The 23,322-nt window shown below is 54.6% G+C and overlaps 3 protein-coding genes across 4 annotated transcripts; all 3 read left to right on the top strand.

Moving 5' to 3' along the window:
• The first annotated feature begins 696 nt into the window (after positions 1 to 696).
• Positions 697 to 23,243, top strand: LOC131813689 (uncharacterized). 2 transcript variants are annotated; one of them, XM_059144076.1, is made up of 19 exons: positions 697 to 1,070; positions 1,752 to 1,867; positions 2,283 to 2,340; positions 2,739 to 2,846; positions 4,435 to 4,628; positions 5,215 to 5,274; positions 9,400 to 9,481; positions 10,163 to 10,278; positions 10,694 to 10,751; positions 11,150 to 11,257; positions 12,846 to 13,039; positions 13,626 to 13,685; positions 17,811 to 17,892; positions 18,574 to 18,689; positions 19,105 to 19,162; positions 19,561 to 19,668; positions 21,257 to 21,450; positions 22,037 to 22,096; positions 23,030 to 23,243. In XM_059144076.1, exons 1-19 carry the CDS (start codon positions 957 to 959, stop codon positions 23,241 to 23,243), a joined length of 2,100 nt encoding a protein of 699 aa, XP_059000059.1. In that variant the 5' UTR covers positions 697 to 956. The 2 variants fall into 2 exon arrangements, with proteins under 2 accessions (XP_059000059.1, XP_059000061.1); XM_059144078.1 differs by lacking the exon at positions 1,752 to 1,867 and having other exon boundaries at positions 699 to 1,070.
• Positions 6,421 to 7,552, top strand: LOC131813693 (uncharacterized). Its single transcript, XM_059144083.1, has 2 exons — positions 6,421 to 7,330; positions 7,376 to 7,552. The coding sequence occupies exons 1-2, from the start codon at positions 6,625 to 6,627 to the stop codon at positions 7,540 to 7,542; spliced, it is 873 nt and encodes a 290-aa protein (XP_059000066.1). The 5' UTR covers positions 6,421 to 6,624; the 3' UTR covers positions 7,543 to 7,552.
• On the top strand, positions 14,822 to 15,963 carry LOC131813692 (uncharacterized). The gene is made up of 2 exons (XM_059144082.1): positions 14,822 to 15,741; positions 15,787 to 15,963. The coding sequence occupies exons 1-2, from the start codon at positions 15,036 to 15,038 to the stop codon at positions 15,951 to 15,953; spliced, it is 873 nt and encodes a 290-aa protein (XP_059000065.1). The 5' UTR covers positions 14,822 to 15,035; the 3' UTR covers positions 15,954 to 15,963.
• Positions 23,244 to 23,322: the final 79 nt, after the last annotated feature.

Raw genomic sequence — 23,322 nt, forward strand, 5'->3', positions numbered from 1 at the left:
CAGGAAACCCCTCTGTTGAACAACTAATTCATTTCCAGTTCTTTGACCCTCATAATGTAAGCGATAAGCACGTCTGTGCCATAAATGTCTGTTTCTTTAGGAATGATTCCTGTAAACACCAACACTGGGAAACGCTTTACCCACATTTTTAGGGGACTGGCTGCTGGCTCCTCTATGCTGTCTTCATTAGGGAGAAGCATTGCTTTGGAAAGGAGGGATCCAGGATTCTATAGATGAGACCTGAAATCATGAGGAGGACAAGCCAGCAGTGATGACGTCGGGGCCCTGGGAGTGACCATAGAGCATTGGGGAGGCTGCCCACAGCGCCCTCATAGGTCCTCTCCCAGATGCTCCCCTGGCCCGTGTCCTGGAACCCACCTCACCCATGCCCTGTCCGGTGACACGCTCCCGCCACTCCAGCCCCCCGGGCTCAATCACCCAGACTCTCCCTGGAGCAACCAGAGCCTGCTCCAGGCCAGCAGAGGGGCACAGGCCAGGCCACTCCTCTCGGCTTGCTCCCTGTCCTTCCTGGCTGAACCCCATCCTCTCAGGGACGAACCTCCAAGGACAGTGCCGGTCAGCGGGTGACAGACAAGTGTTCATGCAGATGGAGTTTTAGTGGCAACAGCAAGAGCCACATGATCTGTGTGAGCAAGGGAGGCCTTTGCAATGCACATCGGCTGCTCATGGAAGCTGCAGGATGGACAGAGCCTCAACCAGGGCCTTTGGCACTGGACAGAGCTCATCCACACCCTCAGGATCCTCTGGCTGTGACCCCCTGACCCTGCCAAGCCCAACCTTGCTGAGATCTCTCTCCTCCCACAAAGTCGGGAAGGGGAGTCCCCTTGATCTGATGCTCTAATTGAGGTCGTCGTCAGTAACTCCTGTCTGTGCAGTTACTGGGCCACTGGTGGGCTGTTATTCTGCCTGCCAGCCTCAGTCTCCTCATCTGTGAAATGGTCCTAACACCTGCCCTACCATCTCATAGGATGACTATGAAGATCATACTGACCAACTGCGAGGTGTCGGAGGTCTCGCCAAGGGTTCTGCTTCTTCTAGACCACTCCCAGGTAAGTGATCACCCAACTATGCTGTGAGTTGGAGTACAGGGCTTTACAGAGTAGAAAGCCGGGATGTAGCTTCATGGTTTTCAGCCATTTTCCCTAACTGATGTCTGGGAACTCTGAGGCATTCAGGGCCCACCTGGTCTTCTGCGGACCACCAGGATACTGAGATCATGCTGTCACACCTGGGATATCACCCCACTTCACCCCTTGAACACTTTTAAGTCAGGAATGTCCCAGACAGGGGTAAACACCTAAATGTTTCAATCAAGCACCTGTCTGTCGATGGAAACTTTGCAGTAGGCTCCTTCAGGTAGGTGCCTCCCCTCGGATGTATCCATAGCCCTATCACCCGCATAACTTGTTCCCACCCAAGGGCCAAGGGCCAAGGGACAAGGCCAGTCCCTTACTAAGGGATTTCATTGAAAATTCGAAGCCTAAGTTCTTGAGAAGCTATTACCCAGCCCTTTGTAGGTGGGGCTGTCGTCTTCTGGGACTCCAGAATATGAGCACCGATGAAGACATGTGTGCACTCAGGAGCGAGTGTGCTTGTGCACACAAACACACACACACCCCAGGAGGGACTGTGGGGTGGGATCTGATTAGTAGCAGATTCCAAGAAGTTGATAGGAGGGATGAAATTGGGAGGTATTTCCTACCTGTGACAGCACTCCTCTAACATCAGAGCTATTATTCAACCTATGCCTGTGGACATCTGATAGAAAGACATGCTGGAATCATCCATATTTTGCAGAGAAGACCATCCCTGTCAGGCACAATGGCTTATCTAAGGTCCAAACCAGGTAAGCATAGAGACTTGTGTCTGAAACCAGGTGTGTTTGCAAGCTGGGGCACTGGCTGCTCCCAGACCTTCCCTGGGGGCCTGTTCCGAGGGGTGTGTTGGGGTCACTGTGTACAGATGAGATGTGTCCTTGCATGCAGAAGGGGGAAGAGGAGATGGCAGACCGGAGCACTGTTCGTGTAGGGGTCCAACCAGGAGTGGGCCCCGGTAGGGGATCACAGGCAGTGATGTCACTGCCTGGATCACAAAGGCCCACAACTTGTAACCCCTGCAACCAGGACACACACTCTAGTCCGGTGTCAGGGCTATTTGGATAGAAACGTCTGAGACAGAAAGATGTTTTCATCCTGTCTACGTACATCCCGGGGCTCTGGGAACCAGAACCCCCAAGAAAATGGCTTGTTTCCATGTTGCAGAAGTTGGCTGAAACCACCCCCGCGATGCCTCAGGATATTTCGAGGGAGACGCCATAAGGTACTTACTACTGAGGAGACTAGGCGATGCCCACCCCTCTGAACCGTGCTAGGGAAGCCCCATCCCTTCCTCTGGAGTTTGAGGGGAGGAGGGATATGTGGGGGTTCCCGCCCATGGGCTGGAGGAGGGTGAGCACAGTGGATACCCTGGTGATCCCTTCTTGTTCACACCAATGTCAGGGTGGGCAGGGTGCACCGGGGATTCCTGAGGTGACTCTGAGCTGTGCCAGAGCACATCCAAGGCCCTGAAGCTGGGCCACGTTTCTCTTCTTGGGGGAGGGCTCTGCCACCTGGGCTGTGGTGTGTCTGGAATGGAGCGCCCTGGGTCTGAAGACCAGCAAAGGCCTCCAGACAGGGCTCTAAGGTCTCCTGCCTGGCTGCCGGGCACTGTCTTTACAGAACGCTCCAGAGGACATGGTGCAGGAGCTGAATGTTGACATCCCCTGCTCTCATTCCCCAAAGGACAAGGAGCCGCACAGGGCCAACAGAGTCTGGCGCTGGCTCAGGGTGAGTGCAGGTGCTGGGGAGACTCGACCCCTGGGAATCCGGTGCAGCACCAAGGGCCCCACTTCCTAGAAGCCAGCCTGGCCTCCTAGAGTCCTGTACTCCTGTGAATCTGCATCCCCTCTCTTCCCCAAACTGGCCCTCATGGTCCTGCCCACGCCTTGGACAGAAGTAGAGCCATTGTCCACATACTTATAGGAATATCATTAAAGAGACTTTAGACCAGATCTCATCCCGTTGATCTAGACTCCTTTTGCCCTGTGCTAGGCATTTTCCTAACTCGTGCTCCCAGGTGGCCCAACAGTACTTCCTCAAGTTATACAAATCTTGCAAATGATCATTTGCAAGAGTGAGTTGGGAGACTCTGATCCAAAGGGACATGGGGCCCATGGTACTCTGTCTCTTGCTCTGTGCTTTTGTTTTGATGGAACACATCATTGGGTCCCCGAGGGTCAGGAACAGGGGCCTCACTGCACTGCATGGTAGTCCAGAAGGCCAGTCATTTATCACCAGCAACGAGCCCTTTACAGGGGCAGGACTGGATATAATCCCCTTCTGTGGCCAATGAACAGTGCTGCATCCTACAGCCTCCGTGCCCTCCTATCCTAAGCCCTCTCACCTAAAACGTCTGTGTTCTCATCTCAAGAATGAGATATGTTGGGTGCCAGGGTGGCTCAGGGGGTTCAGCCTCTGCCTGCAGCTCAGGTCATGGTCTCACGATCCTGGGATCAAGGCCCACGTTGGGGGGTCTCTGCTCAGCGGGGAACCTGCTTCCCCATCTCTGTCTGGCTGCCTCTCTGCCTACTTGTGACCTCTCTCTGTCAAATAAATAAATAAATAATCTTTAAAAAAATAAAAAGAATGGGCGATGTCATCAGAAATCACAGGATCCATGCCACTCATGCAGGGACGTGCTACCAATACTCCGCTCACAAAAGGACCTGAGATACTAGCAAGTTCAGACATCATTTTTTTCAATTCTTTGTATGGATACCAAGAACATATTCTCTTTTGCTTTAAGGTTTCTTTCTTTCTTTCTTTCTCTCTTTCTTTCTTTGAATTTTATTTCTTTATTTGACAGACAGAGATCACAAGTAGGCAGAGAGGCAGGCTGAGACAGAGAGGGGAAGTAGGCTCCCCACCGAGTAGAGAGCCCGATGCGGGGCTCGATCCCAGGACCGTGAGATCATGACCTAAGCCAAAGGCAGAGGCTTTAACCCATTGAGCCACCCAGACACCCCTTCCTTAAAGGGTTCTTAATTGATTGGTTGATTGATGGATTGAGAGGGAGGCAGGGGGAGAGTGGGAGAAGCAGAGGGAGAGACAGAATCCTCAAGCAGACACTGCCCTATGGACACAGCCCTACGAGGAACACAGCCTCAGGACATGGAGAGCATGACCTGAAGCAAAACCAAGAGTCTTAGGCTGAACCCAATGAGACACTGAGTCACCCGATTCTTTTTCGGACTCTGGGCTCTCTTGTCCCACCTCTTGTAGAAGTTCCTGAGATCTGGGGGCTCATTCTGCCCTCCAAGCCCCAACCCTCCTGGTGGCCACAGCACTGACTCATGTCTCCTCTGATTCACCTCAGGGGGAAAATGGCTCAACGAGGAAGAGGAATAAGACCTTGATACTATGGAACACTCGTGCCAGTTCATTGGAGGCCATAATAGATTACCTGGTGACTGCCGTCATAAAAGAAGATCTAAACTATGTTCACATGTTTCTCGAAATACATCGCACCCTTGCTACCACCCAGGAGGTGCTGGGCCTCCTCTTTGCAAGGTGAGCACCCTCCCCTGCCCCTAACTGCTCCGTGGGATTTGGCCAATGCCTGGTTGTGAGACTTGGCAGGACCCCAAGCTTCCCCAAGCTTCCCTTGCTCCTAACTGGGGCAGAGGTATTATAGGGATTCAGTGGGGTCTTGTAGGGAAAGAACACTTGGTAGCCTGCGCCAGTGGAAAAGTCTGTTGTTGGGCCTGTGGGCATGCTCTTTGAACATTCCCGTGCCCCTCATGATGAAACCTCTGCCTCATTCCTGACTCTCACTGTGATCTTGAGCTGGGCTCCTTTGCCACTGAAAGGGAGATCTGAGATTCCTTCTGGGGACTGTGTGTGGGTGAATCCAGAGCAGGCAACCCTGAGGGTGAGCAGGGGCCAGGGCAACTCAGATGTCGGTGATGGGCTGGTTGGGGCCCTTTCATTCAGCAAGCATTCAGGAAGCCCCAGTAGGTGGAGGCGATTGTCTCGGAGCTGAATGGGATCCCTGCACAGAACAGAGAGCACCCCAGGGCTGCAGGCTAGTCGAGGGTCAGGCGGTGAGAGCCAACATCCACAGACATCTCATGTGATGCCCCCTGGCCTCCTCTAGATTCGGATGTGTTTACTCCACGTATGACGAGGTCGGCGGACCCCAGGACCAGCGCAACATGTGAGTAAGCTTTGGCTGCTCCAGGAGGGCCTTCCCTCTCCAGCAGGGCAGTAAGGGTACTGTGAGTTCGAGGGGCTGATGGACCTTCACGCACACCTCTGTGATTCCTGCTTTACGGTAAAGGTCTGAGAGCTTCTACTGGAAACTGGGAAGGGGCCCTGGGGAGCTGAGGTAGGTGTGTGAGCACTGTGGGAGAGCAGAGGGGGTTGGAGGACAGCTTCAACCCCTGAGAGGGTCATGCTCCATCCCTGCCCCCTCCCAGCCCTCTCTCTGCCCCAATTCTGGGACCCAGAACGCAGGATTTAGGAACCATCGCACAGCAGTCTGTTGGCACCTGCACTCGGTGCTCAGAGGGGGCTCAGGGAGAGTGGTGACCCAGTAGAGCCCAGGGAGCAGCAGGCATCCCACACCCTGTGGGAGGTGAGTGTCAGTGGAAACAGACCCACTCTCATGGCACCTAGTGACTGGGCAGAGGAGGTAACGGTGGAGGTATGGGGAGGGTCCTGGGAAGGCCTGGCTAGAGACAGAGTCCCTTTGTTCCCTCCTCGGTTGGATCTTCACGGAGCAGAGGCGAGTGCAGTGAGGGTAATTAAGAGGCCAGACACCACCCCTCCCTGGACACATGCAGTTGAATTCAAATGGCTCGTGGGCAAGGAGACAGACTGAGGAGTGTGTCCAGCTCCCCTAAAAAGTCCAGAAATGCTCCCCCCATTGACCAAGGACTCCCACTCCCAGAGGCTTTTGGCCAGCCTGCCGTGTGGGAGCAGGCCTGTCTCAGGCAGGACTGCCAGGTCGCAGGTGGACAAGGAGTCCGACTGGTCTCGGACAGGAGCTGGAAGCCCAGGGGCCCAGGTTCCCACAGGGGTTCCCTGGGATATTGGTTTGGATGCATACCCTGTCCTCTGACTTCTCTGCCTCTATGTCTGTCCCCAGGGCCGTCTATGCCATCCTGGATATGTGGGTGGAAAGGTATCCAGGGGATTTTGTGCAGCCTCCAGAGTATCCCAACTTGCATGCTCTACTGGCCTACCTGCAGGTCAATGCGCCTGGCTCGGACCTGCTGCGCCGTGCCCAGCTTCTGCTTCCAGAAAGGCAGCGCGCTGAGACCACAGAGCCAGAGGCTGGGGGTGAGGAGGACTGGGGGTGAATGATGTGGGCCTGAGGAGGAGGCAGGGTGGGCCACCCTGAGGAAGCCTCCATAGATTGTAGTTGGGCCGAGAGGAGTGAGTTATCTCAGATCCCTGTCCCCATGGGCTTCTGTTGGGGACACCTTCCAGGGGCTGGGTCTTGAACACAGGCCACGCTGAGTGGTAGGGAAAGGGAAAGGCGAGAGGGAAGTCAACCAAGCTGATGATGCTTTCTCTTCTTGGAGCTACAGCACCGGCCCCGGAGCCAGATCAGGATGTGTCTCGGGAAGTGGTTCCAGCAGCCACTCTGGCACCCGCTGCACCTCTGGGGCCTGAGCTGGTCCCCGCCATCCCTGCTGCGGCTGCTCACTATGGGATAGGAAGACCAGTGACCCCCCCTGACCCGTTGGGGCCAGGGCAGATGGTCGTCAGGGCCCTCGTTCACTTCTCTGCCACGGAAGAGCCACCAGGCCTTTTGACTTTCCTGGATGACCAGCAGGGTCCTGCCCCCGAGCTGCCGCCCCCTGCGTCCGTGGAGCAAGCAGGCTCGGCCCCCGAGCTGCCGCCCCCTGCCTCCGTGGAGCAAGCAGGCTCGGCCCCCGAGCTGCCGCCACCTTCCTCCGTGGAGCAAGCAGTCTCGGTCCCCGAGCTGCCGCCCCCTGCCTCCGTGGAGCAAGCAGGCTCGGTCCCCGAGCTGCCGCCCCCTGCCTCCGTGGAGCAAGCAGGCTCGGTCCCCGAGCTGCCGCCCCCTGCCTCCGTGGAGCAAGCAGGCTCGGTCCCCGAGCTGCCGCCCCCTGCCTCCGTGGAGCAAGCAGGCTCGGCCCCCGAGCTGCCGCCCCCTGCCTCCGTGGAGCAAGCAGGCTCGGCCCCCGAGCTGCCGCCCCCTGCCTCCGTGGAGCAAGCAGTCTCGGTCCCCGAGCTGCCCCCACCTGCCTCCCTGGAGCAAGCGGCCTGGGCCCCCAAGCTGCCACCACCTGCCTCCGTGGAGCAAGCATGCTTCGCTCCCGAGGAGCACCTCGTGCTTGCTACAACCAGAAAGCGTGTCTTTCCCATCCCCCTTATTGCATTTTTTGTATTTCTTCTCTTTTGTGTGTATGTATATAATTACATACTAGATTTAATTAAAGACAGTAGAACTTGAGTTTACATAACATTTTACTTGCATTCTTTGCAGTGGGATATGGAGGTCTCATTAGGTCCATCCAGAGTGTTGCACAACCATGTCGTTCTGCAACGTTTCTGTCACAGAGACACCCGCGCTCCTCATCGCTCACTGCTCTGTCCCTAGCCCAGTCCCTGCAACCGCTGCTCTGCTCTCTGTCTCGGCCACTTCACCTCCACTTGGATTTTCCTCTGCCTGGAATCCTACACTATGGCCTTCTGTGTGTGTCTGCAGAACATAAGTGTGATTCCCCTCTTTTCAAACTTTGTTATACAAATAACATTTTATTAGATAGGAATGTTCCTGAAAGAACAGAGATCACGGGAAGCCCCCAAATGAACTGTTTTCATTCTGAGCTAGGTTTCCCATTTAGAAGCATGCCTTGAAAAGCAGAAACCATGAGAGAAATGTCTGGGTCCATGAGACACCTTTACATGCTTTCATTTTTCTGGATAGTCTGTTTCAACTATTCTAATGGGCATGTTATCAAGTATTAAAATTATATCTAAATTTTCTCCTCTTGCTAACAAGTTACGTCATAAAAGAGTTCTTTAGGCTTTATCCAGACTATGTTTATTTAGTAAATAATGATTTAAAGATGAAAAAAGGAAGGCATGTTCCTTCTACCGATGAACAATCCCCTATAATACACGGCATCCTTCTTCTCCGCCTTACCCTCAGTGTAGTGTGTGTGTGTGTGTGTGTGTGCGTGTGTGCACATGTGCGCACATGTATGTGACAGAGTGGGCTGGGGAAGGTTCCGGGGCTGTGCTCTTGTTCTTCCTTATGTCCCGTCAGTGGACAGACACTGTCGCTCTGTCTTCTTGGGCATTCTCAGTGACAGCATTCAGGAAACCCCTCTGTTGAACAACTAATTCATTTCCAGTTCTTTGACCCTCATAATGTAAGCGATAAGCACGTCTGTGCCATAAATGTCTGTTTCTTTAGGAATGATTCCTGTAAACACCAACACTGGGAAACGCTTTACCCACATTTTTAGGGGACTGGCTGCTGGCTCCTCTATGCTGTCTTCATTAGGGAGAAGCATTGCTTTGGAAAGGAGGGATCCAGGATTCTATAGATGAGACCTGAAATCATGAGGAGGACAAGCCAGCAGTGATGACGTCGGGGCCCTGGGAGTGACCATAGAGCATTGGGGAGGCTGCCCACAGCGCCCTCATAGGTCCTCTCCCAGATGCTCCCCTGGCCCGTGTCCTGGAACCCACCTCACCCATGCCCTGTCCGGTGACACGCTCCCGCCACTCCAGCCCCCCGGGCTCAATCACCCAGACTCTCCCTGGAGCAACCAGAGCCTGCTCCAGGCCAGCAGAGGGGCACAGGCCAGGCCACTCCTCTCGGCTTGCTCCCTGTCCTTCCTGGCTGAACCCCATCCTCTCAGGGACGAACCTCCAAGGACAGTGCCGGTCAGCGGGTGACAGACAAGTGTTCATGCAGATGGAGTTTTAGTGGCAACAGCAAGAGCCACATGATCTGTGTGAGCAAGGGAGGCCTTTGCAATGCACATCGGCTGCTCATGGAAGCTGCAGGATGGACAGAGCCTCAACCAGGGCCTTTGGCACTGGACAGAGCTCATCCACACCCTCAGGATCCTCTGGCTGTGACCCCCTGACCCTGCCAAGCCCAACCTTGCTGAGATCTCTCTCCTCCCACAAAGTCGGGAAGGGGAGTCCCCTTGATCTGATGCTCTAATTGAGGTCGTCGTCAGTAACTCCTGTCTGTGCAGTTACTGGGCCACTGGTGGGCTGTTATTCTGCCTGCCAGCCTCAGTCTCCTCATCTGTGAAATGGTCCTAACACCTGCCCTACCATCTCATAGGATGACTATGAAGATCATACTGACCAACTGCGAGGTGTCGGAGGTCTCGCCAAGGGTTCTGCTTCTTCTAGACCACTCCCAGGTAAGTGATCACCCAACTATGCTGTGAGTTGGAGTACAGGGCTTTACAGAGTAGAAAGCCGGGATGTAGCTTCATGGTTTTCAGCCATTTTCCCTAACTGATGTCTGGGAACTCTGAGGCATTCAGGGCCCACCTGGTCTTCTGCGGACCACCAGGATACTGAGATCATGCTGTCACACCTGGGATATCACCCCACTTCACCCCTTGAACACTTTTAAGTCAGGAATGTCCCAGACAGGGGTAAACACCTAAATGTTTCAATCAAGCACCTGTCTGTCGATGGAAACTTTGCAGTAGGCTCCTTCAGGTAGGTGCCTCCCCTCGGATGTATCCATAGCCCTATCACCCGCATAACTTGTTCCCACCCAAGGGCCAAGGGCCAAGGGACAAGGCCAGTCCCTTACTAAGGGATTTCATTGAAAATTCGAAGCCTAAGTTCTTGAGAAGCTATTACCCAGCCCTTTGTAGGTGGGGCTGTCGTCTTCTGGGACTCCAGAATATGAGCACCGATGAAGACATGTGTGCACTCAGGAGCGAGTGTGCTTGTGCACACAAACACACACACACCCCAGGAGGGACTGTGGGGTGGGATCTGATTAGTAGCAGATTCCAAGAAGTTGATAGGAGGGATGAAATTGGGAGGTATTTCCTACCTGTGACAGCACTCCTCTAACATCAGAGCTATTATTCAACCTATGCCTGTGGACATCTGATAGAAAGACATGCTGGAATCATCCATATTTTGCAGAGAAGACCATCCCTGTCAGGCACAATGGCTTATCTAAGGTCCAAACCAGGTAAGCATAGAGACTTGTGTCTGAAACCAGGTGTGTTTGCAAGCTGGGGCACTGGCTGCTCCCAGACCTTCCCTGGGGGCCTGTTCCGAGGGGTGTGTTGGGGTCACTGTGTACAGATGAGATGTGTCCTTGCATGCAGAAGGGGGAAGAGGAGATGGCAGACCGGAGCACTGTTCGTGTAGGGGTCCAACCAGGAGTGGGCCCCGGTAGGGGATCACAGGCAGTGATGTCACTGCCTGGATCACAAAGGCCCACAACTTGTAACCCCTGCAACCAGGACACACACTCTAGTCCGGTGTCAGGGCTATTTGGATAGAAACGTCTGAGACAGAAAGATGTTTTCATCCTGTCTACGTACATCCCGGGGCTCTGGGAACCAGAACCCCCAAGAAAATGGCTTGTTTCCATGTTGCAGAAGTTGGCTGAAACCACCCCCGCGATGCCTCAGGATATTTCGAGGGAGACGCCATAAGGTACTTACTACTGAGGAGACTAGGCGATGCCCACCCCTCTGAACCGTGCTAGGGAAGCCCCATCCCTTCCTCTGGAGTTTGAGGGGAGGAGGGATATGTGGGGGTTCCCGCCCATGGGCTGGAGGAGGGTGAGCACAGTGGATACCCTGGTGATCCCTTCTTGTTCACACCAATGTCAGGGTGGGCAGGGTGCACCGGGGATTCCTGAGGTGACTCTGAGCTGTGCCAGAGCACATCCAAGGCCCTGAAGCTGGGCCACGTTTCTCTTCTTGGGGGAGGGCTCTGCCACCTGGGCTGTGGTGTGTCTGGAATGGAGCGCCCTGGGTCTGAAGACCAGCAAAGGCCTCCAGACAGGGCTCTAAGGTCTCCTGCCTGGCTGCCGGGCACTGTCTTTACAGAACGCTCCAGAGGACATGGTGCAGGAGCTGAATGTTGACATCCCCTGCTCTCATTCCCCAAAGGACAAGGAGCCGCACAGGGCCAACAGAGTCTGGCGCTGGCTCAGGGTGAGTGCAGGTGCTGGGGAGACTCGACCCCTGGGAATCCGGTGCAGCACCAAGGGCCCCACTTCCTAGAAGCCAGCCTGGCCTCCTAGAGTCCTGTACTCCTGTGAATCTGCATCCCCTCTCTTCCCCAAACTGGCCCTCATGGTCCTGCCCACGCCTTGGACAGAAGTAGAGCCATTGTCCACATACTTATAGGAATATCATTAAAGAGACTTTAGACCAGATCTCATCCCGTTGATCTAGACTCCTTTTGCCCTGTGCTAGGCATTTTCCTAACTCGTGCTCCCAGGTGGCCCAACAGTACTTCCTCAAGTTATACAAATCTTGCAAATGATCATTTGCAAGAGTGAGTTGGGAGACTCTGATCCAAAGGGACATGGGGCCCATGGTACTCTGTCTCTTGCTCTGTGCTTTTGTTTTGATGGAACACATCATTGGGTCCCCGAGGGTCAGGAACAGGGGCCTCACTGCACTGCATGGTAGTCCAGAAGGCCAGTCATTTATCACCAGCAACGAGCCCTTTACAGGGGCAGGACTGGATATAATCCCCTTCTGTGGCCAATGAACAGTGCTGCATCCTACAGCCTCCGTGCCCTCCTATCCTAAGCCCTCTCACCTAAAACGTCTGTGTTCTCATCTCAAGAATGAGATATGTTGGGTGCCAGGGTGGCTCAGGGGGTTCAGCCTCTGCCTGCAGCTCAGGTCATGGTCTCACGATCCTGGGATCAAGGCCCACGTTGGGGGGTCTCTGCTCAGCGGGGAACCTGCTTCCCCATCTCTGTCTGGCTGCCTCTCTGCCTACTTGTGACCTCTCTCTGTCAAATAAATAAATAAATAATCTTTAAAAAAATAAAAAGAATGGGCGATGTCATCAGAAATCACAGGATCCATGCCACTCATGCAGGGACGTGCTACCAATACTCCGCTCACAAAAGGACCTGAGATACTAGCAAGTTCAGACATCATTTTTTTCAATTCTTTGTATGGATACCAAGAACATATTCTCTTTTGCTTTAAGGTTTCTTTCTTTCTTTCTTTCTCTCTTTCTTTCTTTGAATTTTATTTCTTTATTTGACAGACAGAGATCACAAGTAGGCAGAGAGGCAGGCTGAGACAGAGAGGGGAAGTAGGCTCCCCACCGAGTAGAGAGCCCGATGCGGGGCTCGATCCCAGGACCGTGAGATCATGACCTAAGCCAAAGGCAGAGGCTTTAACCCATTGAGCCACCCAGACACCCCTTCCTTAAAGGGTTCTTAATTGATTGGTTGATTGATGGATTGAGAGGGAGGCAGGGGGAGAGTGGGAGAAGCAGAGGGAGAGACAGAATCCTCAAGCAGACACTGCCCTATGGACACAGCCCTACGAGGAACACAGCCTCAGGACATGGAGAGCATGACCTGAAGCAAAACCAAGAGTCTTAGGCTGAACCCAATGAGACACTGAGTCACCCGATTCTTTTTCGGACTCTGGGCTCTCTTGTCCCACCTCTTGTAGAAGTTCCTGAGATCTGGGGGCTCATTCTGCCCTCCAAGCCCCAACCCTCCTGGTGGCCACAGCACTGACTCATGTCTCCTCTGATTCACCTCAGGGGGAAAATGGCTCAACGAGGAAGAGGAATAAGACCTTGATACTATGGAACACTCGTGCCAGTTCATTGGAGGCCATAATAGATTACCTGGTGACTGCCGTCATAAAAGAAGATCTAAACTATGTTCACATGTTTCTCGAAATACATCGCACCCTTGCTACCACCCAGGAGGTGCTGGGCCTCCTCTTTGCAAGGTGAGCACCCTCCCCTGCCCCTAACTGCTCCGTGGGATTTGGCCAATGCCTGGTTGTGAGACTTGGCAGGACCCCAAGCTTCCCCAAGCTTCCCTTGCTCCTAACTGGGGCAGAGGTATTATAGGGATTCAGTGGGGTCTTGTAGGGAAAGAACACTTGGTAGCCTGCGCCAGTGGAAAAGTCTGTTGTTGGGCCTGTGGGCATGCTCTTTGAACATTCCCGTGCCCCTCATGATGAAACCTCTGCCTCATTCCTGACTCTCACTGTGATCTTGAGCTGGGCTCCTTTGCCACTGAAAGGGAGATCTGAGATTCCTTCTGGGGACTGTGTGTGGGTGAATCCAGAGCAGGCAACCCTGAGGGTGAGCAGGGGCCAGGGCAACTCAGATGTCGGTGATGGGCTGGTTGGGGCCCTTTCATTCAGCAAGCATTCAGGAAGCCCCAGTAGGTGGAGGCGATTGTCTCGGAGCTGAATGGGATCCCTGCACAGAACAGAGAGCACCCCAGGGCTGCAGGCTAGTCGAGGGTCAGGCGGTGAGAGCCAACATCCACAGACATCTCATGTGATGCCCCCTGGCCTCCTCTAGATTCGGATGTGTTTACTCCACGTATGACGAGGTCGGCGGACCCCAGGACCAGCGCAACATGTGAGTAAGCTTTGGCTGCTCCAGGAGGGCCTTCCCTCTCCAGCAGGGCAGTAAGGGTACTGTGAGTTCGAGGGGCTGATGGACCTTCACGCACACCTCTGTGATTCCTGCTTTACGGTAAAGGTCTGAGAGCTTCTACTGGAAACTGGGAAGGGGCCCTGGGGAGCTGAGGTAGGTGTGTGAGCACTGTGGGAGAGCAGAGGGGGTTGGAGGACAGCTTCAACCCCTGAGAGGGTCATGCTCCATCCCTGCCCCCTCCCAGCCCTCTCTCTGCCCCAATTCTGGGACCCAGAACGCAGGATTTAGGAACCATCGCACAGCAGTCTGTTGGCACCTGCACTCGGTGCTCAGAGGGGGCTCAGGGAGAGTGGTGACCCAGTAGAGCCCAGGGAGCAGCAGGCATCCCACACCCTGTGGGAGGTGAGTGTCAGTGGAAACAGACCCACTCTCATGGCACCTAGTGACTGGGCAGAGGAGGTAACGGTGGAGGTATGGGGAGGGTCCTGGGAAGGCCTGGCTAGAGACAGAGTCCCTTTGTTCCCTCCTCGGTTGGATCTTCACGGAGCAGAGGCGAGTGCAGTGAGGGTAATTAAGAGGCCAGACACCACCCCTCCCTGGACACATGCAGTTGAATTCAAATGGCTCGTGGGCAAGGAGACAGACTGAGGAGTGTGTCCAGCTCCCCTAAAAAGTCCAGAAATGCTCCCCCCATTGACCAAGGACTCCCACTCCCAGAGGCTTTTGGCCAGCCTGCCGTGTGGGAGCAGGCCTGTCTCAGGCAGGACTGCCAGGTCGCAGGTGGACAAGGAGTCCGACTGGTCTCGGACAGGAGCTGGAAGCCCAGGGGCCCAGGTTCCCACAGGGGTTCCCTGGGATATTGGTTTGGATGCATACCCTGTCCTCTGACTTCTCTGCCTCTATGTCTGTCCCCAGGGCCGTCTATGCCATCCTGGATATGTGGGTGGAAAGGTATCCAGGGGATTTTGTGCAGCCTCCAGAGTATCCCAACTTGCATGCTCTACTGGCCTACCTGCAGGTCAATGCGCCTGGCTCGGACCTGCTGCGCCGTGCCCAGCTTCTGCTTCCAGAAAGGCAGCGCGCTGAGACCACAGAGCCAGAGGCTGGGGGTGAGGAGGACTGGGGGTGAATGATGTGGGCCTGAGGAGGAGGCAGGGTGGGCCACCCTGAGGAAGCCTCCATAGATTGTAGTTGGGCCGAGAGGAGTGAGTTATCTCAGATCCCTGTCCCCATGGGCTTCTGTTGGGGACACCTTCCAGGGGCTGGGTCTTGAACACAGGCCACGCTGAGTGGTAGGGAAAGGGAAAGGCGAGAGGGAAGTCAACCAAGCTGATGATGCTTTCTCTTCTTGGAGCTACAGCACCGGCCCCGGAGCCAGATCAGGATGTGTCTCGGGAAGTGGTTCCAGCAGCCACTCTGGCACCCGCTGCACCTCTGGGGCCTGAGCTGGTCCCCGCCATCCCTGCTGCGGCTGCTCACTATGGGATAGGAAGACCAGTGACCCCCCCTGACCCGTTGGGGCCAGGGCAGATGGTCGTCAGGGCCCTCGTTCACTTCTCTGCCACGGAAGAGCCACCAGGCCTTTTGACTTTCCTGGATGACCAGCAGGGTCCTGCCCCCGAGCTGCCGCCCCCTGCGTCCGTGGAGCAAGCAGGCTCGGCCCCCGAGCTGCCGCCCCCTGCCTCCGTGGAGCAAGCAGGCTCGGCCCCCGAGCTGCCGCCACCTTCCTCCGTGGAGCAAGCAGTCTCGGTCCCCGAGCTGCCGCCCCCTGCCTCCGTGGAGCAAGCAGGCTCGGTCCCCGAGCTGCCGCCCCCTGCCTCCGTGGAGCAAGCAGGCTCGGTCCCCGAGCTGCCGCCCCCTGCCTCCGTGGAGCAAGCAGGCTCGGTCCCCGAGCTGCCGCCCCCTGCCTCCGTGGAGCAAGCAGGCTCGGCCCCCGAGCTGCCGCCCCCTGCCTCCGTGGAGCAAGCAGGCTCGGCCCCCGAGCTGCCGCCCCCTGCCTCCGTGGAGCAAGCAGTCTCGGTCCCCGAGCTGCCCCCACCTGCCTCCCTGGAGCAAGCGGCCTGGGCCCCCAAGCTGCCACCACCTGCCTCCGTGGAGCAAGCATGCTTCGCTCCCGAGGAGCACCTCGTGCTTGCTACAACCAGAAAGCGTGTCTTTCCCATCCCCCTTATTGCATTTTTTGTATTTCTTCTCTTTTGTGTGTATGTATATAATTACATACTAGATTTAATTAAAGACAGTAGAACTTGAGTTTACATAACATTTTACTTGCATTCTTTGCAGTGGGATATGGAGGTCTCATTAGGTCCATCCAGAGTGTTGCACAACCATGTCGTTCTGCAACGTTTCTGTCACAGAGACACCCGCGCTCCTCATCGCTCACTGCTCTGTCCCTAGCCCAGTCCCTGCAACCGCTGCTCTGCTCTCTGTCTCGGCCACTTCACCTCCACTTGGATTTTCCTCTGCCTGGAATCCTACACTATGGCCTTCTGTGTGTGTCTGCAGAACATAAGTGTGATTCCCCTCTTTTCAAACTTTGTTATACAAATAACATTTTATTAGATAGGAATGTTCCTGAAAGAACAGAGATCACGGGAAGCCCCCAAATGAACTGTTTTCATTCTGAGCTAGGTTTCCCATTTAGAAGCATGCCTTGAAAAGCAGAAACCATGAGAGAAATGTCTGGGTCCATGAGACACCTTTACATGCTTTCATTTTTCTGGATAGTCTGTTTCAACTATTCTAATGGGCATGTTATCAAGTATTAAAATTATATCTAAATTTTCTCCTCTTGCTAACAAGTTACGTCATAAAAGAGTTCTTTAGGCTTTATCCAGACTATGTTTATTTAGTAAATAATGATTTAAAGATGAAAAAAGGAAGGCATGTTCCTTCTACCGATGAACAATCCCCTATAATACACGGCATCCTTCTTCTCCGCCTTACCCTCAGTGTAGTGTGTGTGTGTGTGTGTGTGTGCGTGTGTGCACATGTGCGCACATGTATGTGACAGAGTGGGCTGGGGAAGGTTCCGGGGCTGTGCTCTTGTTCTTCCTTATGTCCCGTCAGTGGACAGACACTGTCGCTCTGTCTTCTTGGGCATTCTCAGTGACAGCATTCAGGAAACCCCTCTGTTGAACAACTAATTCATTTCCAGTTCTTTGACCCTCATAATGTAAGCGATAAGCACGTCTGTGCCATAAATGTCTGTTTCTTTAGGAATGATTCCTGTAAACACCAACACTGGGAAACGCTTTACCCACATTTTTAGGGGACTGGCTGCTGGCTCCTCTATGCTGTCTTCATTAGGGAGAAGCATTGCTTTGGAAAGGAGGGATCCAGGATTCTATAGATGAGACCTGAAATCATGAGGAGGACAAGCCAGCAGTGATGACGTCGGGGCCCTGGGAGTGACCATAGAGCATTGGGGAGGCTGCCCACAGCGCCCTCATAGGTCCTCTCCCAGATGCTCCCCTGGCCCGTGTCCTGGAACCCACCTCACCCATGCCCTGTCCGGTGACACGCTCCCGCCACTCCAGCCCCCCGGGCTCAATCACCCAGACTCTCCCTGGAGCAACCAGAGCCTGCTCCAGGCCAGCAGAGGGGCACAGGCCAGGCCACTCCTCTCGGCTTGCTCCCTGTCCTTCCTGGCTGAACCCCATCCTCTCAGGGACGAACCTCCAAGGACAGTGCCGGTCAGCGGGTGACAGACAAGTGTTCATGCAGATGGAGTTTTAGTGGCAACAGCAAGAGCCACATGATCTGTGTGAGCAAGGGAGGCCTTTGCAATGCACATCGGCTGCTCATGGAAGCTGCAGGATGGACAGAGCCTCAACCAGGGCCTTTGGCACTGGACAGAGCTCATCCACACCCTCAGGATCCTCTGGCTGTGACCCCCTGACCCTGCCAAGCCCAACCTTGCTGAGATCTCTCTCCTCCCACAAAGTCGGGAAGGGGAGTCCCCTTGATCTGATGCTCTAATTGAGGTCGTCGTCAGTAACTCCTGTCTGTGCAGTTACTGGGCCACTGGTGGGCTGTTATTCTGCCTGCCAGCCTCAGTCTCCTCATCTGTGAAATGGTCCTAACACCTGCCCTACCATCTCATAGGATGACTATGAAGATCATACTGACCAACTGCGAGGTGTCGGAGGTCTCGCCAAGGGTTCTGCTTCTTCTAGACCACTCCCAGGTAAGTGATCACCCAACTATGCTGTGAGTTGGAGTACAGGGCTTTACAGAGTAGAAAGCCGGGATGTAGCTTCATGGTTTTCAGCCATTTTCCCTAACTGATGTCTGGGAACTCTGAGGCATTCAGGGCCCACCTGGTCTTCTGCGGACCACCAGGATACTGAGATCATGCTGTCACACCTGGGATATCACCCCACTTCACCCCTTGAACACTTTTAAGTCAGGAATGTCCCAGACAGGGGTAAACACCTAAATGTTTCAATCAAGCACCTGTCTGTCGATGGAAACTTTGCAGTAGGCTCCTTCAGGTAGGTGCCTCCCCTCGGATGTATCCATAGCCCTATCACCCGCATAACTTGTTCCCACCCAAGGGCCAAGGGCCAAGGGACAAGGCCAGTCCCTTACTAAGGGATTTCATTGAAAATTCGAAGCCTAAGTTCTTGAGAAGCTATTACCCAGCCCTTTGTAGGTGGGGCTGTCGTCTTCTGGGACTCCAGAATATGAGCACCGATGAAGACATGTGTGCACTCAGGAGCGAGTGTGCTTGTGCACACAAACACACACACACCCCAGGAGGGACTGTGGGGTGGGATCTGATTAGTAGCAGATTCCAAGAAGTTGATAGGAGGGATGAAATTGGGAGGTATTTCCTACCTGTGACAGCACTCCTCTAACATCAGAGCTATTATTCAACCTATGCCTGTGGACATCTGATAGAAAGACATGCTGGAATCATCCATATTTTGCAGAGAAGACCATCCCTGTCAGGCACAATGGCTTATCTAAGGTCCAAACCAGGTAAGCATAGAGACTTGTGTCTGAAACCAGGTGTGTTTGCAAGCTGGGGCACTGGCTGCTCCCAGACCTTCCCTGGGGGCCTGTTCCGAGGGGTGTGTTGGGGTCACTGTGTACAGATGAGATGTGTCCTTGCATGCAGAAGGGGGAAGAGGAGATGGCAGACCGGAGCACTGTTCGTGTAGGGGTCCAACCAGGAGTGGGCCCCGGTAGGGGATCACAGGCAGTGATGTCACTGCCTGGATCACAAAGGCCCACAACTTGTAACCCCTGCAACCAGGACACACACTCTAGTCCGGTGTCAGGGCTATTTGGATAGAAACGTCTGAGACAGAAAGATGTTTTCATCCTGTCTACGTACATCCCGGGGCTCTGGGAACCAGAACCCCCAAGAAAATGGCTTGTTTCCATGTTGCAGAAGTTGGCTGAAACCACCCCCGCGATGCCTCAGGATATTTCGAGGGAGACGCCATAAGGTACTTACTACTGAGGAGACTAGGCGATGCCCACCCCTCTGAACCGTGCTAGGGAAGCCCCATCCCTTCCTCTGGAGTTTGAGGGGAGGAGGGATATGTGGGGGTTCCCGCCCATGGGCTGGAGGAGGGTGAGCACAGTGGATACCCTGGTGATCCCTTCTTGTTCACACCAATGTCAGGGTGGGCAGGGTGCACCGGGGATTCCTGAGGTGACTCTGAGCTGTGCCAGAGCACATCCAAGGCCCTGAAGCTGGGCCACGTTTCTCTTCTTGGGGGAGGGCTCTGCCACCTGGGCTGTGGTGTGTCTGGAATGGAGCGCCCTGGGTCTGAAGACCAGCAAAGGCCTCCAGACAGGGCTCTAAGGTCTCCTGCCTGGCTGCCGGGCACTGTCTTTACAGAACGCTCCAGAGGACATGGTGCAGGAGCTGAATGTTGACATCCCCTGCTCTCATTCCCCAAAGGACAAGGAGCCGCACAGGGCCAACAGAGTCTGGCGCTGGCTCAGGGTGAGTGCAGGTGCTGGGGAGACTCGACCCCTGGGAATCCGGTGCAGCACCAAGGGCCCCACTTCCTAGAAGCCAGCCTGGCCTCCTAGAGTCCTGTACTCCTGTGAATCTGCATCCCCTCTCTTCCCCAAACTGGCCCTCATGGTCCTGCCCACGCCTTGGACAGAAGTAGAGCCATTGTCCACATACTTATAGGAATATCATTAAAGAGACTTTAGACCAGATCTCATCCCGTTGATCTAGACTCCTTTTGCCCTGTGCTAGGCATTTTCCTAACTCGTGCTCCCAGGTGGCCCAACAGTACTTCCTCAAGTTATACAAATCTTGCAAATGATCATTTGCAAGAGTGAGTTGGGAGACTCTGATCCAAAGGGACATGGGGCCCATGGTACTCTGTCTCTTGCTCTGTGCTTTTGTTTTGATGGAACACATCATTGGGTCCCCGAGGGTCAGGAACAGGGGCCTCACTGCACTGCATGGTAGTCCAGAAGGCCAGTCATTTATCACCAGCAACGAGCCCTTTACAGGGGCAGGACTGGATATAATCCCCTTCTGTGGCCAATGAACAGTGCTGCATCCTACAGCCTCCGTGCCCTCCTATCCTAAGCCCTCTCACCTAAAACGTCTGTGTTCTCATCTCAAGAATGAGATATGTTGGGTGCCAGGGTGGCTCAGGGGGTTCAGCCTCTGCCTGCAGCTCAGGTCATGGTCTCACGATCCTGGGATCAAGGCCCACGTTGGGGGGTCTCTGCTCAGCGGGGAACCTGCTTCCCCATCTCTGTCTGGCTGCCTCTCTGCCTACTTGTGACCTCTCTCTGTCAAATAAATAAATAAATAATCTTTAAAAAAATAAAAAGAATGGGCGATGTCATCAGAAATCACAGGATCCATGCCACTCATGCAGGGACGTGCTACCAATACTCCGCTCACAAAAGGACCTGAGATACTAGCAAGTTCAGACATCATTTTTTTCAATTCTTTGTATGGATACCAAGAACATATTCTCTTTTGCTTTAAGGTTTCTTTCTTTCTTTCTTTCTCTCTTTCTTTCTTTGAATTTTATTTCTTTATTTGACAGACAGAGATCACAAGTAGGCAGAGAGGCAGGCTGAGACAGAGAGGGGAAGTAGGCTCCCCACCGAGTAGAGAGCCCGATGCGGGGCTCGATCCCAGGACCGTGAGATCATGACCTAAGCCAAAGGCAGAGGCTTTAACCCATTGAGCCACCCAGACACCCCTTCCTTAAAGGGTTCTTAATTGATTGGTTGATTGATGGATTGAGAGGGAGGCAGGGGGAGAGTGGGAGAAGCAGAGGGAGAGACAGAATCCTCAAGCAGACACTGCCCTATGGACACAGCCCTACGAGGAACACAGCCTCAGGACATGGAGAGCATGACCTGAAGCAAAACCAAGAGTCTTAGGCTGAACCCAATGAGACACTGAGTCACCCGATTCTTTTTCGGACTCTGGGCTCTCTTGTCCCACCTCTTGTAGAAGTTCCTGAGATCTGGGGGCTCATTCTGCCCTCCAAGCCCCAACCCTCCTGGTGGCCACAGCACTGACTCATGTCTCCTCTGATTCACCTCAGGGGGAAAATGGCTCAACGAGGAAGAGGAATAAGACCTTGATACTATGGAACACTCGTGCCAGTTCATTGGAGGCCATAATAGATTACCTGGTGACTGCCGTCATAAAAGAAGATCTAAACTATGTTCACATGTTTCTCGAAATACATCGCACCCTTGCTACCACCCAGGAGGTGCTGGGCCTCCTCTTTGCAAGGTGAGCACCCTCCCCTGCCCCTAACTGCTCCGTGGGATTTGGCCAATGCCTGGTTGTGAGACTTGGCAGGACCCCAAGCTTCCCCAAGCTTCCCTTGCTCCTAACTGGGGCAGAGGTATTATAGGGATTCAGTGGGGTCTTGTAGGGAAAGAACACTTGGTAGCCTGCGCCAGTGGAAAAGTCTGTTGTTGGGCCTGTGGGCATGCTCTTTGAACATTCCCGTGCCCCTCATGATGAAACCTCTGCCTCATTCCTGACTCTCACTGTGATCTTGAGCTGGGCTCCTTTGCCACTGAAAGGGAGATCTGAGATTCCTTCTGGGGACTGTGTGTGGGTGAATCCAGAGCAGGCAACCCTGAGGGTGAGCAGGGGCCAGGGCAACTCAGATGTCGGTGATGGGCTGGTTGGGGCCCTTTCATTCAGCAAGCATTCAGGAAGCCCCAGTAGGTGGAGGCGATTGTCTCGGAGCTGAATGGGATCCCTGCACAGAACAGAGAGCACCCCAGGGCTGCAGGCTAGTCGAGGGTCAGGCGGTGAGAGCCAACATCCACAGACATCTCATGTGATGCCCCCTGGCCTCCTCTAGATTCGGATGTGTTTACTCCACGTATGACGAGGTCGGCGGACCCCAGGACCAGCGCAACATGTGAGTAAGCTTTGGCTGCTCCAGGAGGGCCTTCCCTCTCCAGCAGGGCAGTAAGGGTACTGTGAGTTCGAGGGGCTGATGGACCTTCACGCACACCTCTGTGATTCCTGCTTTACGGTAAAGGTCTGAGAGCTTCTACTGGAAACTGGGAAGGGGCCCTGGGGAGCTGAGGTAGGTGTGTGAGCACTGTGGGAGAGCAGAGGGGGTTGGAGGACAGCTTCAACCCCTGAGAGGGTCATGCTCCATCCCTGCCCCCTCCCAGCCCTCTCTCTGCCCCAATTCTGGGACCCAGAACGCAGGATTTAGGAACCATCGCACAGCAGTCTGTTGGCACCTGCACTCGGTGCTCAGAGGGGGCTCAGGGAGAGTGGTGACCCAGTAGAGCCCAGGGAGCAGCAGGCATCCCACACCCTGTGGGAGGTGAGTGTCAGTGGAAACAGACCCACTCTCATGGCACCTAGTGACTGGGCAGAGGAGGTAACGGTGGAGGTATGGGGAGGGTCCTGGGAAGGCCTGGCTAGAGACAGAGTCCCTTTGTTCCCTCCTCGGTTGGATCTTCACGGAGCAGAGGCGAGTGCAGTGAGGGTAATTAAGAGGCCAGACACCACCCCTCCCTGGACACATGCAGTTGAATTCAAATGGCTCGTGGGCAAGGAGACAGACTGAGGAGTGTGTCCAGCTCCCCTAAAAAGTCCAGAAATGCTCCCCCCATTGACCAAGGACTCCCACTCCCAGAGGCTTTTGGCCAGCCTGCCGTGTGGGAGCAGGCCTGTCTCAGGCAGGACTGCCAGGTCGCAGGTGGACAAGGAGTCCGACTGGTCTCGGACAGGAGCTGGAAGCCCAGGGGCCCAGGTTCCCACAGGGGTTCCCTGGGATATTGGTTTGGATGCATACCCTGTCCTCTGACTTCTCTGCCTCTATGTCTGTCCCCAGGGCCGTCTATGCCATCCTGGATATGTGGGTGGAAAGGTATCCAGGGGATTTTGTGCAGCCTCCAGAGTATCCCAACTTGCATGCTCTACTGGCCTACCTGCAGGTCAATGCGCCTGGCTCGGACCTGCTGCGCCGTGCCCAGCTTCTGCTTCCAGAAAGGCAGCGCGCTGAGACCACAGAGCCAGAGGCTGGGGGTGAGGAGGACTGGGGGTGAATGATGTGGGCCTGAGGAGGAGGCAGGGTGGGCCACCCTGAGGAAGCCTCCATAGATTGTAGTTGGGCCGAGAGGAGTG

This window comes from Mustela lutreola, chromosome 13 (genome assembly GCF_030435805.1).
Source record: "Mustela lutreola isolate mMusLut2 chromosome 13, mMusLut2.pri, whole genome shotgun sequence".
Lineage (NCBI taxonomy): Eukaryota > Metazoa > Chordata > Mammalia > Carnivora > Mustelidae > Mustela > Mustela lutreola.

Coding starts and splice junctions, on each gene's coding strand:
- LOC131813689 (XM_059144076.1), top strand. CDS start 957: ATGGTCCTAACACCTGCCCTACCATCTCATAGGATGACTATGAAGATC. Junction 13,686..17,810: donor CCCCAGGACCAGCGCAACAT/GTGAGTAAGCTT, acceptor ACCATCTCATAG/GATGACTATGAAGATCATAC. Junction 22,097..23,029: donor CCCCAGGACCAGCGCAACAT/GTGAGTAAGCTT, acceptor GTCTGTCCCCAG/GGCCGTCTATGCCATCCTGG.
- LOC131813693 (XM_059144083.1), top strand. CDS start 6,625: ATGATGCTTTCTCTTCTTGGAGCTACAGCACCGGCCCCGGAGCCAGAT. Junction 7,331..7,375: donor GGTCCCCGAGCTGCCCCCAC/CTGCCTCCCTGG, acceptor AGCTGCCACCAC/CTGCCTCCGTGGAGCAAGCA.
- LOC131813692 (XM_059144082.1), top strand. CDS start 15,036: ATGATGCTTTCTCTTCTTGGAGCTACAGCACCGGCCCCGGAGCCAGAT. Junction 15,742..15,786: donor GGTCCCCGAGCTGCCCCCAC/CTGCCTCCCTGG, acceptor AGCTGCCACCAC/CTGCCTCCGTGGAGCAAGCA.